This window comes from Coturnix japonica, chromosome 11 (assembly GCF_054131305.1).
Source record: "Coturnix japonica strain WE chromosome 11, WE-NBRP24, whole genome shotgun sequence".
In the NCBI taxonomy this organism is placed as follows: domain Eukaryota; kingdom Metazoa; phylum Chordata; class Aves; order Galliformes; family Phasianidae; genus Coturnix; species Coturnix japonica.
In genome coordinates this window covers 23,027,239-23,039,575 of record NC_140673.1, presented here as the reverse complement: position 1 = coordinate 23,039,575, position 12,337 = coordinate 23,027,239, and the positions used below count along the sequence as shown (strand labels likewise).

At 39.8% G+C, this 12,337-nt stretch overlaps 1 protein-coding gene across 3 annotated transcripts in view; it reads left to right on the top strand.

The window, feature by feature from the left end:
- Positions 1-10,515: 10,515 nt before the first annotated feature.
- The window catches only part of LOC107317605 (BEN domain-containing protein 5), a 799,506-nt gene continuing 797,684 nt past the window's right edge, over positions 10,516-12,337 (top strand). For all 3 annotated transcript variants that reach the window (XM_015870494.3, XM_015870491.3, XM_015870490.3), the window contains exon 1: positions 10,516-10,562. In XM_015870494.3, the coding sequence (XP_015725980.1) occupies positions 10,520-10,562 (43 nt within the window). In that variant the 5' untranslated portion in view covers positions 10,516-10,519. The remainder of the gene's footprint in view (positions 10,563-12,337) is intronic.

The window sequence follows — 12,337 nt, the reverse complement described above, 5'->3', positions numbered from 1 at the left end:
TGAAGTGGAAAAAAAAAAAATCCAAACAAAAAAAACCCAACCAAACGAGGACAAAGAACAAAGATGAATTATCTATTTTTTCACCTTTCTGGACTCTTAATGTTATCTTTTTCTTATTTGGATAGGTTCAAACTGCTTCCTCTACTGATTTACATGGTAATCCACCACTGGAAGTTGAGCATGGTATTCTCATGTGATTAAAAGAAGTTGGCCTTTGGCTTTAGTTTATGGCAAAGCCATCAACGTATACCCAAAAAGAACTTCTAGACTTTTCCATGCTTACTAATTTTGTATATTTATCATATTTCAGAACTCACTTTTGATGCCACTTTAATTGCACAGAAGTTAGAGAATTGGAGTGGCCACTTTAATTTTGTATGTAAGCTTTTCTCATAGCTTGTCTTTTTAATTCATGATAACACAGCACAAAGAGTGCTTAAATACCTTAAGGCAGTATTTGGTAATACTAGAAATCAGACATTGGATATGAAACTGCACAATTTAACATGTTTACACACTCTTATTAAAGGAATTAGGATGAAAATGTATGTTTCGTTTCCAGTATGCATTTCTACAGTTTGCTAAATACTGACACATTTAGAATGTGCAGTCATGTAACAAATGACTATATTGTAGTAGTATTAGTCATGTTGAGGACTCTCCTTGCTTACCAGGGAGTTTACAGTATGTGTGTAACTAGAGAGATGAAACCTACGATTTTAACAGGACTCTAGTTCCTGTACATCTGAATTAATTAAATGGAATAATGGAATCTGATTGCGTTTTTCATGTGAACGTTTCATGACTCATTTCTTTACAGTGTCGGGGTACAGCACATTTTGCACACCTTGCCATTCCATCATGGAAGGTAGATGCACTTGGTCAAGCATGGCAAACCTTGGTCAATCCATGTTGACTACTGTTCATAATCACCTTCTCTTCCTCCTCCAGAAATTACATCTGAGGATGTGTGCAGTTATTTTCCCAGAGTAAAGCAGGTGCTGACAAGCTGATAGGTCTGCACATTGTCCTGCACATTGTCCTTCTTGCCATAGCAGTGTGGGATTTGGGCTGGGTTTGTGTGTGAAATCAAACTTCCACTTCACAGTTACGAGATTTGACATAGTCCATAATAATATGCCCCATATAAACCAGGATTGAAAAGTCTATAAACAGTTATTGATCTCCACATGGTAGTGAGGAAATTTTCCAAGATCAGTGACAGCTTGGAATCACTGGCATTTTAAAATTATAGATCACTGCTTCACTTTTTTGGCATTAACAATCTTGCATTATGGCAATGAACATGTTAGATGTGCATAGGAAAAAAATAACCAAAATGCTTTTCACATTTTAGTATTTTTTGTTTGAGCAATATTAAAGATAGAAATTTCCTGATACAATTCAAAATAATGGTTTTGTTTATTAAAGATATGTATGCATTAAAATGAAGTTAGGGTAAGAAAAAATGCTTGTTTATGTGAAAAGAATATCTGCTTTCTCTACACAAGCATCTCCTGAGGCTTCTTTGATTCATACCTGATGATGTTAATGACTAAACCAGGTTTTTACTCCTGGTAACACTGCAGAATGCGTACAGTTATAGAAGAGTAAAAATAATTTTCCATCTGCCCCAAGTCCTTGGCAGTACAACTCACAGGCATCTCTTCTTTCTCCTGAAATTATTTACGATGAGGAGGATTGGTTTTGAGTCATTGTCCTTATAGACATTGACAAAACCTCTTTGGTCAGCCACTGAACTTCCCTATAGTTCAGTGTGCACATACCTCCAAAAGGGCACATTTTACATGACAGGAAAGAGCATGATTATAATGTGCTAACATGTTATGTGTTAGCTGTTAGTACATGCTAAAATCACCTCTTTGCTATTGAGGACAAAATGTTTGGAAATCCTGAGCTTATCGCGTGCTGCCTGAGGTAGGAGGGACCTAATGCTGCTCCCACAAGGATCCCTCCAGCTGATGGAGGATCCATTCTGATGCATTCTGAAGGACACTACATATGCCTTGGATGGAAAGGTGATGACTTTTATGTACTGGCCGGGAGAAATGAAAAAGAAATGGGAGTGCTAGTATCATAATTTACTGTATTAGATTCCTCCACCACAAGAACACACTTTAGATAAGTTTTAAGAATTTTACTAATAAGATTATTTGGCTAATAATGTTTTAAGGCAAAAAGAATGCAATAGAAAATGTTAAATCTGAATCTGTAAAGAGGAAGCAAGCATTGCAAATGATAGGCTGCTTTGAACTAAGAACTTTGAATACAGACTTAAATTGTCTAAGATGCAACAGGACTTGCTTTATTTCTATGACAGCATCAGTTCATCCACAGTCTCTCATGGCATAATATATGCAGAGGTATCTTTATTATGCTATCTCAGTTTCTTTTAGGGAATGATTTGTGATCATTTATCTAGCATTAGGAGTACAGAGACATTCAAATTTCTCTTAAAATATGTGGTATTGCAAACAACGGATATAAAATGAGATTCACACACATAGCTTTGCTCGTGGCCAAGAACTGTGTTGCAATATGCCGGAAATCCAAACATCCTCCTACTCCCAGAGCCTTGCTGACAGATCTGCAACAACTTCTTTCTCTTGAAAAAGCTACATACAGAATCAGAATAAGAAGTAGAGAAGCATGCTTATTCTGAGAAACGGATCTAATCCATAAAATGAAGGCTAAAGATTCCTTATCAATATGGAAATTGCATTTATTTTTGAACATTCTACACCATCAGGTAACTAATGGATTATCTAACACCCCCCTCACCCCCTCAAAGAAAACCATGAAGAGTAAACCTTGTCATCCCTGAAACAGCAACAACAGCAACCCTTAGGATTAGTGTCATTGTTTTCTTATATAGGCATTTAGACTGACAAATCGTTTGGTTTCTGCGTAAATACAGGGGTGTGCATTAATGGAACTTGATACAGAAATAGAACCTTAGTTCAGCAGATCCTCCTTTGTAGAAAAACCAATTAAAAAGCAAACACAAGGGAATAGAAAAACAAGTAACTTTTATAGGAGCGTATTTTTTAAACGGAGCATACTTTGCAAGAAGTGCTCTATTAGATGCTACATATTTTAATTAGCTGTTTAGAAAATCAAGTTGACAGTGTCCTTTAATTAGTAGACATTGACTTATTCCACATGTATTATGGCACAGTGAATCTTATTAAGATAAATGTTTCTCTCTGAAGATACAGGGAAAAAAAAAATCCACTATCATTTGTTTGCCTACCAGATTGCTCGCCATCAATACGTCTGCTATTTAAAATGATGAATTTTAGTCACATATTTAATTAGCTAATAGCTGATCTCACTGTAGGGTCTTGATCCTCCTTACATGTATTCTTTCATCCTCAAAAAGTCTCTGGTTATATCTTGTTTTTGAAGTTTTCTTTTGAAATGGTCCTTGCTACTTTCAAACTTAAAATGCAGCAAATTAAATTAAGAAAAGTAAAAATTATTGTGAAAACATTTAAGGTTCTGAGTACAGTTGTGTATCTACTGTTCATTATAACGCATTGCTAGGGGCTATGGATTTAAAACAACACTTAAAAACATTAGTTTTTCCACTCGGATTGCTTCAGATGCTTGGTCTGAGAGAAAATTATGTGTGCTTTTAAAGGCTATTCACTCATTTAAGGTATGTGTGCATTTGCACACTGCTGCTCTGTATGCAGCCTTCTCATAGAATTTGATGGCAACAGTTGGACAGCAGAGTGAATGTACTTGATTCTATTCTGAGCCAAGGTAACTACTAAGGGGAAAAGATGCCTTAATAGTGACCACGGACATCATTGTTTTGGAAGAGGACTCTTTGGGAGATACTTTGTTATTGGTTGTTCACGCACATAACAAATGGTACATCTCAGTCCCCAATAATAGAGTAACATTCAAGGAAAGGGCTCACTGAAGAGGGCCTCCAAACATGTGTTTTAACCTACAGTGTGCAGTGATGTGTCATGCCAGCAGTAACAAAACAAAGGGTATGAAATAGCACCTAATGGGTGGACTAATGTGTATGAATTGGGTGTGATATTTATTAGGCTGTTTTTGCTGCTCTCAGCTTCCTCACAAACACTGAACAGTAATCAAGCTTCAATCTCTATAGAAAACTGACTATATTACTTAAAGAAAAGTATTATTTGACCTCTGGAGCATGCTATTACTAAGACAAGGCCATAATTGACTTTTTGGATAGACGATTATTTGTTCTTGCTCTTGTCCTATAACAGCACGGATTATAAACTTTATATCCTAGTCATGCAGGCAAAACTCTGTTACCTTACCCCATCATTTAATTAGTTTTTACAATTGGGCATTGTTTATATCTCAATAAACGTTGCCTGAGTAAAGACTTCCCCTCACCCAATTATACCAGACGTTTTTTTAATGTGAAGGTCCTAATTGAATAGCATCTATTCTCGTGTTTGTTTTAAATCCTGCCTATTGTGTAAATCTCTGTAGGAGCTCAATGCTGTGCTGGGACATTTTACCAATATTTTTGTCACTTTCTGGTTCACTGAATGGAGCAGCTCTAAGCATTCTTGCTTACTGTAAATCTCAGGTTTACCTTCACAAACATCAGGACTGTACATACTCATCCAGGCCTGAGACTTGGGAAAGCAGGTCAGTTAATTGCCCTAGAGTGGGCTTTTCAAATGGTGGAATAACTGGCAAAGCATAATTGTTCTTGCTGTTCACTGCATGGTGTGAAAACAAGCGTAAGGCAAGCAAAGACCTTGATGGCTGAGTCTCACTGATCTAAAGCCCACACATCAACCTAACTACCAAAGGCTATCTACATGCACCCTTTGAATTCATTCCTTTGATACACTTAAAATATATATATTTTTAAATAAGCTCATGAGTGCTCACTTCTGTCATAGGCTGATTTTACCTCTCTCATCTTTCCAGAGGTACAGTGCCTACATTAAAAGAGTTTTACTCCTGTGGATGCTAAAAATGATTAAAAGGTACAAGAGAACTGAAGAGTATATAGAATCATAAGGTGAAATGCTTAAAGAATGTCTGCAGATAGAAGTATAGGGAACAGTCTGGAAAAAATAATATACACAGATTCATGAAAAATAATATTTATTAAATATTTTTCAATAAATATATTAAAACATCACACAATCATATATTTCAGATTGAAGCAGCCACCAGGACTGTCAGAATCGTGTTAACTCCCTGGAAACATCAACAGGGTATCAGGGTATAATACATTACGCCTTAGGTTTGAAAGTTCCTCAGCTGTCCTCCTCCACACATTCAGACACCAAGAGATCTGACTCAGCCCTTCACCTTTCCCAGATAAAATACACTTTTCTTGTGTAATGTGTAAACCTTACCAATGGGAACTTAAAAATGAAGGTTCTTAATTTCCCCAAAATAATTTTTAAAAATGGATCTTGTAATAATAAGGGTTTGCTCCTGTCCTTGGGTAACATTTCCATTCTGCACCCGGTTGTCCTTTCCCTTGGAGGTCTTTCCTTTCCTCACCAATTGCAAGGCATAAGCTCATACTGGCAACCAACTTCTTTCCAACAAATTATAACATCACGGAATCCTCAGGAGTGAAATGAGATGGTGCTTTGATTGCCTGGGCACAAATTGATCCAACTTTTGTGATCATGATGTCTCGGTTCTCATATCATTTATCTCAGCTTAACTTTTTGATTATTTCTGAAGTCATGCACAAAATGAGGGGAGATACATCCTGACCTTTCCAGACTTGCTGCATTTTAATTTTTCTTATGCTTAGAAATAATACAGAAGAACCCAAGAGGTAATATTATTTTTGTATAGAATGTCTTAAGATATACTAGGCATGTTCAGAATACATTAAAGATACTGTCCTGATCCAAGAAATTTACAATCTGCTTTTATGTATCACATAACTAATGAGAGCAATAAATGCTAGAGGAATGGAAAGAGTGGAATGAGTTTACATTAATAAGGTTAGAACATTTCTCCAATACGTCTGCATGTTTTAAAATTCACTTCAATTTTGCTACCTCAGTATAGACTTTGATGTTTCATTTTGCTTCTCTTTATCAGATTATATTTTCTGTCTGAACCTACCAGACCATAACATCCTGGCTAAAAACTCAAGCCAGACTTTTTGTTTCAAATTTTGTTATATATTTTATTTGAATTGTGCCTCCTCTGCTCTGCCTTCACAGCCAATGTTGATGGCCTGTTTCTAGAAGAAACCTTACGACCTTTCCTCTGACAGAAGTCAAACAAAGCTGAAGTACCTGCATTAGGTGCACTCAAGTGCATGCACTACTTCTTCTATGGTGGAAAAACAAAAAGTTCTGTATGATTTCTATATAACTGCACTTAGATTTTTATATCTCCGCTTTGGAAAACATTATCGTACCATACACCATATGTGAGGTGCTTGAAATGCACGCACAACCTGTGCATTAATATTCTTACTTTCCATTTTCATCCAGCCTTAATAGTCATTTAAAAACAATTAGTGAAAAACCAGTATTGCCCCTTTTTGGCTTCTTTTTTTTTGCTATGTATTAAAACATTTTTTTATTTTTTTTTTAATTTGTCATTTTTTTAAACACTCTGAAATTATCGGGATTATAAAATTCAGTTTGTATTGATTTTTCTGGAAGATGTTTGAGATTTCAACAGGTACGTATTGACCACAGCCACCTCCAGTTGAATCAGAAGCACTGGATGCACAATGCAAATCAATCCATCTTTGACATATTTCAGTTATCTTCATGTTAAGAAAAAAAGAATAAGTGATTAAAAAGAATTTTTCCTTTCTTTGCTCTTGTGGCATTATGTTGTCTCATATTCTTTAGTAGCCATAGAGTATTATGGGCTGTGGTCAAAGAAAATCTAACATTATAAATACAAGAAAGAATACGGAAATAGCATACTCCTCAAGTCCCCATAGACTAAAAATAAACAGAAAGAAAGCACAAATCCATATTTAGAAAAATAATTTCTTCCTCGATATTTAGAACGGGGATGTCAGTCACATTAATTTTTATGTAAATTTGTCTAAGGATGAGTCATAACTGAATAATTGCCTAATCTTCCTGATTTTGGCCACTATTTCCATTTGGATTTCTATTACCGCAGCTTATTTTTATTTGTTGATATAATGTTTCTTAAGAGTCCACTCCGGGAACCCAGATCTAACACAGCAAAAAGACAGGGCCTCCTTCAAGTCGCTTTCAGTCCACATGAGTTGATGCCAGAGACAGACAGAGATCAGAATAAGACAACACTAGTCACAATGACAGACAGTAATCTTGGCACACAGCTGACTATTTATTATCATTTCTTCAGTAGACATCACAGCACAGGAGATTTTTAGGGAGGGATTTGAAGGAGCAAAATTAGGTGAGTGGGAGTGAGAAGCAGCAGTGAGGGAAAGCAAGAAGGTGCTGGTTTGAAAATGTAACAAGTAGAGTTATTACTGAATGAAATGTGTGGGGGGAAGACGTTGATTTCTCTATAGGATATTAAAAGATGATAGGGTGGGAATAAGCTGTGAAGAGCCATAAAAGTGAAGCAGCTTTTGCTTGCTAAGATATTGAAAGAGGGATAAAATAAAGAATATGGCTGAAATAATAAATGTGAAGATAACCAAGGAGATAGCATTTTGCAGTGGCATTCTGTAACTCCCTGTTGTTTCATGATGTCCAAAATTAGATCATTAGCTTTGGAAGAGAAGGGACCAAAGACATCTTTATACTAAAGAGCACCCTAATATCCTTTCACATGCTCAAAAAATGCATAAATAAAAACGAACAAGTGCTTCTCCTGATCGCTCCTTCCCTCATATTTCAGTCCTTATTCTTTAAGTTTACACCATTCAGGTATCTTTCCCTTTCTGAAAAGAACTTTCTATATGAACTTTCCAGTTCTTCTCTCAAGTCAAATTAGCTTACTGTTTTTGGAAAGACTGCATATCATCTATATTTAACATCATTTCAGCTTGGTGAGGTGACTATAACATAGCATTAAACTCAGACTAAAAAAAACCTGAGCGTGGCATTTCTAGGTTTTTCAAGTATGTTAACTCAGAAAAGCTAATTTGACTGGAAAAAAAAAGTGCTTTCTCCAGCTATCTGTTCTTTCAATACACATACAAATATCTCAGTTACTAGTTTGGCAGCTGGAGGCAAAAGGCATTTGGATTAGTATTTGTGGTCAGCATAGAAGCGAGTCTCTTTGAGAAGTGTGAATAAAGAGAAGGTCAGACCAAGAACTGATTTGGAAGGTTTCTCCACCAGCATTTAGTTCTTAGAAATTTACAGATGAAAAATGCTATCTGACTATTAATAGATAGGAATGAAATATGGATGAGGGGACACTAAAGCTGGAATAGCAAGTAGAACAAAGGGGATAGGGGACTTGGGGACATAAGAAACCAGACTAGAGCTGCAGACTTGGACAGAACTATGTAAGACCTAGATAAAAAAGGAAAGTTTAGATAAAAGAATGAAGAGCTGAACGTTATAAGGAAGTATTTTAAGAAGGTCTGGGACATGGCTACCAGGGAACCTAAATAAAAGAAGTTATACAGACAGGATAAAAGATGAGCAGAAACAGAAAAGTTGCCCGAGCTACTGATACTGATATGGTCAACTTTGCAGGGAGAAAGCCAGAATTGATAACAAGCTAGAAAAACCAAAAAGAAAAGCAATGAGTTTAGGTCTGTAATTTATGTGACAGACAGGCTGGAGGTACAGTAATGTGTGGAGAGAGTTTCCAGGGAAGAATGTAACGTGAATTAAAAGCTTGAATACTAGTGCTAATAATGTTTCCAAATGAATATGCAGAACATTTGATATAAGCAGTCATCAGTGAGGTCTGGATGGACAGAAGAGTTTACATGCAGCATAATCTGAAGTGAGGTCTCCCAGGATCATTTGCCAAGCAACAAACAAGGCCTGGGAAATTTTCTGGCCCAGGGAAATGGTGAGAATGGAGAACATGGGGTGGGGTGCTCACTGGTTCATTGTCAGCAGTGAGACAAACCAGTCTTTGCAGTATCCTAGTTACCACCTGTAGTTTATGAAGGCTGAAGGAATATAGATATTATTTTTTCCAGAGCTTGAATCTAGATGTCCCTCGATGGCTTTTGACTGCTGGCACAAAGCAAGGAACAATATCTATGTTCCAACAGGACTTCTAACCCCATCACAAAGCCCCCTTGGTGCACTATTTTAGACAGATATTTCAGTCACTGGCACAGGAATGTGGCCGAGTTTGAAAACTTGTGACCGTGGCCGTGGTATAGAAATATGTCAAGAATGAAGAGAAAAATAACCAGAGCAGTATGAACTGAAGAAAGAATCAACAAGGCTGCAAAAAGTCAGGGAAAAACACAATGAAGAGGAGGTAACAGATCCTACAAACAATCCAGCTGTGTAGAACCATGTGAGTCTTGTTATGAGATGTTGCACTGGAGGAGAAAATGCACATAACAGATAGGAAGACGGAGAGTAAAGTAATATTGAAATAACACCACTTTAGGTGGAGAAAGATGCAGTTTCACTTGCCTTGATTTTCAGGCTTGGAGCATTTCACTAACAGGTCACTGGTCTCTGTGGCAACATTAATTTATTAGCTGTAAGCAAGCAAACACATAAATGTTTATGTAGTCATAAACAGTCTTGCCCATTTCCACTGCTCAGCATTGCACACACACTTCCCATTTCAGTTGGCCACTCAGTTTGGTGTGTGCTCACCCCTCGTGTCTGTCTGTGTATGTAAATACAAGTGACTCAAGGATCTGTGCTTGCACTTGTGACACCGCCTGTCCCGTGCTTAACCTCGCAGAGGACATCACACCGAATCACAGAACTGTAGGGCATGAGATGAAGGTTTTGTCTCAAGCTCGTGTTAGTGAGACACAGTCAGACCCAGCACCCCGTGTCTTGGGGGAAACACACACATAATTAACTTCTCTGCACCACAGAACTCACTGCTGTATTTGCCACATGGTGGGTGTCACCCAGCGGGCCTGCAGCGCACGTAGGAGCCCTCCCGTCCCCAGGAAGCCTGAGTGTATTTGCCATATGGTCGCACTCACCTGCTAGGGCGAGAGACAGACGGGCAACACACACACTCATAATGAAGCCCCCCACTGGGCTGCCCTAAAAAATGAGGGGGAAAAAGCGGCTCCCTAATAACAGCTCCGTAATGTGTGGGCTTTGCGGTAGGGCGGGACGGTAGCGCACCTGCAGCCCAGCGATGGCAGCTCAGCCATTGCCGCTCCAGGGCTGGCTTTTCGAGTGCGGGGGGCAGTGACAGCGCTGCATCCCTCACCTCTCATCTCCTCTCCTCTCCCCTCCCTTCCGTTCCCGTCTCTCCACGGCGGCTGCGCTCGGGCTGAGGGGGAGCGCGGGGCTCCCCCGGCGGTGACGTGCGTTGCCATGGCGAAGCTCAGGCAGCGTCTCGCTCCGTGGTGTGGGGGGGGGGGGCTGAGGGGATGACAACAAATATGGCGGAGAGGAGCAGGACGGCAGAGACGGGTCAGTGCAGCCGCAGGCGCCTGGGCGGGGGGAGAGGGGAAGAGATCCCCGTCTCCAGGGGATGAAGGAGAGGGGCTTCAAGCAGGGAGGAAGCCTTACTTCCAGCAGCCTTAAAGCTGGAGTGCGGGTAACGCAGCTCATCTCGCCGGGGAAAGGGAGGGAAGCTGTGAGGTGCAGAAGGGGCCCGGAGCAGGGTGAGAGCCCACAGCACGGGGAGCTGAGAGGAGGGGAGAATCCCATTCCAGGGGCGACGTGGCCGTGGGGCAGGGAAAAAGGGCCGCGGGTTGGCTCAGGAACCCGGCGGGAACAGCTCCGGCTGCGGGGCTCTGAGGGGCAGCCAGCGCCGTGAGAGGGGACGGAGCGGTGTGGTGAGGAGCAGAGCAAAGACTGTGCCCTCACACGAGAAACCTTCCCCTGCCTTACCTAGAGTGTAAAATAAATAATATGCGAAGGCTGAATGTTGGAACTGAAGCCGCTCCGCCGTGCTGCTGGCTCCGGGCTGACCTGCAGGTGCTGCCTGCCCTGTCTTTGGGTCTGTAAGGAGCGCTGCACTTATGGCATGTGAGCCGAGGGGTGAAGTGGGATTGTCTCATTATGCCCCTGCTGGCAATAGCTCTGGCTGTGTGTGTGAAGATAAGTTTGTGGATGGAACTCAAGTTCTGGGCTTCTTCAGGTGCGGTATGGATTGTCTAGGTAGAGGGGTCTCTCCTATTGTAACAGAACACAATGAAGGCCTTTACCACCTCACAAAAGCTCCCAAACTAACTTAGGAAAATCTATCAACATTGTGAGGATGAAACAAAGGTGATGACGGCTTTTCTGAGTGTTTAATACCCCCACAGCATCATACACGTGAATTTCCTAGATTCCTGGACCAAAAGCTCATTTTCATTGCCTGCTGTGCTGCTGTGCATGTGCTTTTATCCCCCAGAAGTGGCTCCATGTGTATGGAAGATGCACTATCCATAGAACTGACATTGGATTTTTGGACCATTCGAGGTGAAATAAAGTGAAAAATATGTGAAATACTCTTGTCCTCTGAAAAACAATACTACAAAGGCTGTGTCTGAATAGGTTGGCCTAAGGTTCTTGAACTCCCAGTCTGTTTCAAGCCTACTCTTTACGAAGCCCTGAAACAGCATTGAGAAGTTTCTTATACATTAAGCTTTCCATGGAGCAGGTGATTTGTTTCATCTGCTGTACAACACTGTACTAAACACAGCTGATCTGCTTTGTCTGCGCCGTGTAATGGAACACATCTCCAGTGGCCGTTTGACTTTGTCAGCTCTTCAGCAAACTTCATCCACCTATGCCTATGTGCTTGCCAGGAATTTTCTATATAACATGGTAGAACTTGCTCACTATTTCTGGATTATTGCATAAAGTTACTTTTACATTGAGTTTCCTGCTATATTCTTTAAATCTGTATCTTTACAATATTTGGTTTCTGTTTTTAACTCTGTCATGTCCATTCCAACTGGGTAATCCATCATTTTCTTGTACATGCACCCGTTCCATGAGCTTGTGGTGAAATTAAGTTTTGTTGCATGTTCTTGATACATGTTCATCTCAGTTTTTCAGTGCCTCTCTGACTGTTTTGAAGCTCTAATTTGCAGCCCCCTCCCTGTCTGGATTACTGGCTGAGTAACTTCAATGCAAAAAGCTACAAAAATAGGAAAAAAGTCCCGACAATTTAATGGGACTTGAGGAAACTGAATGAAAGAAACTTGTGGTCTTGGCCCATTTATTTAGAGAGGGCATAGAAAGTAGGCTCT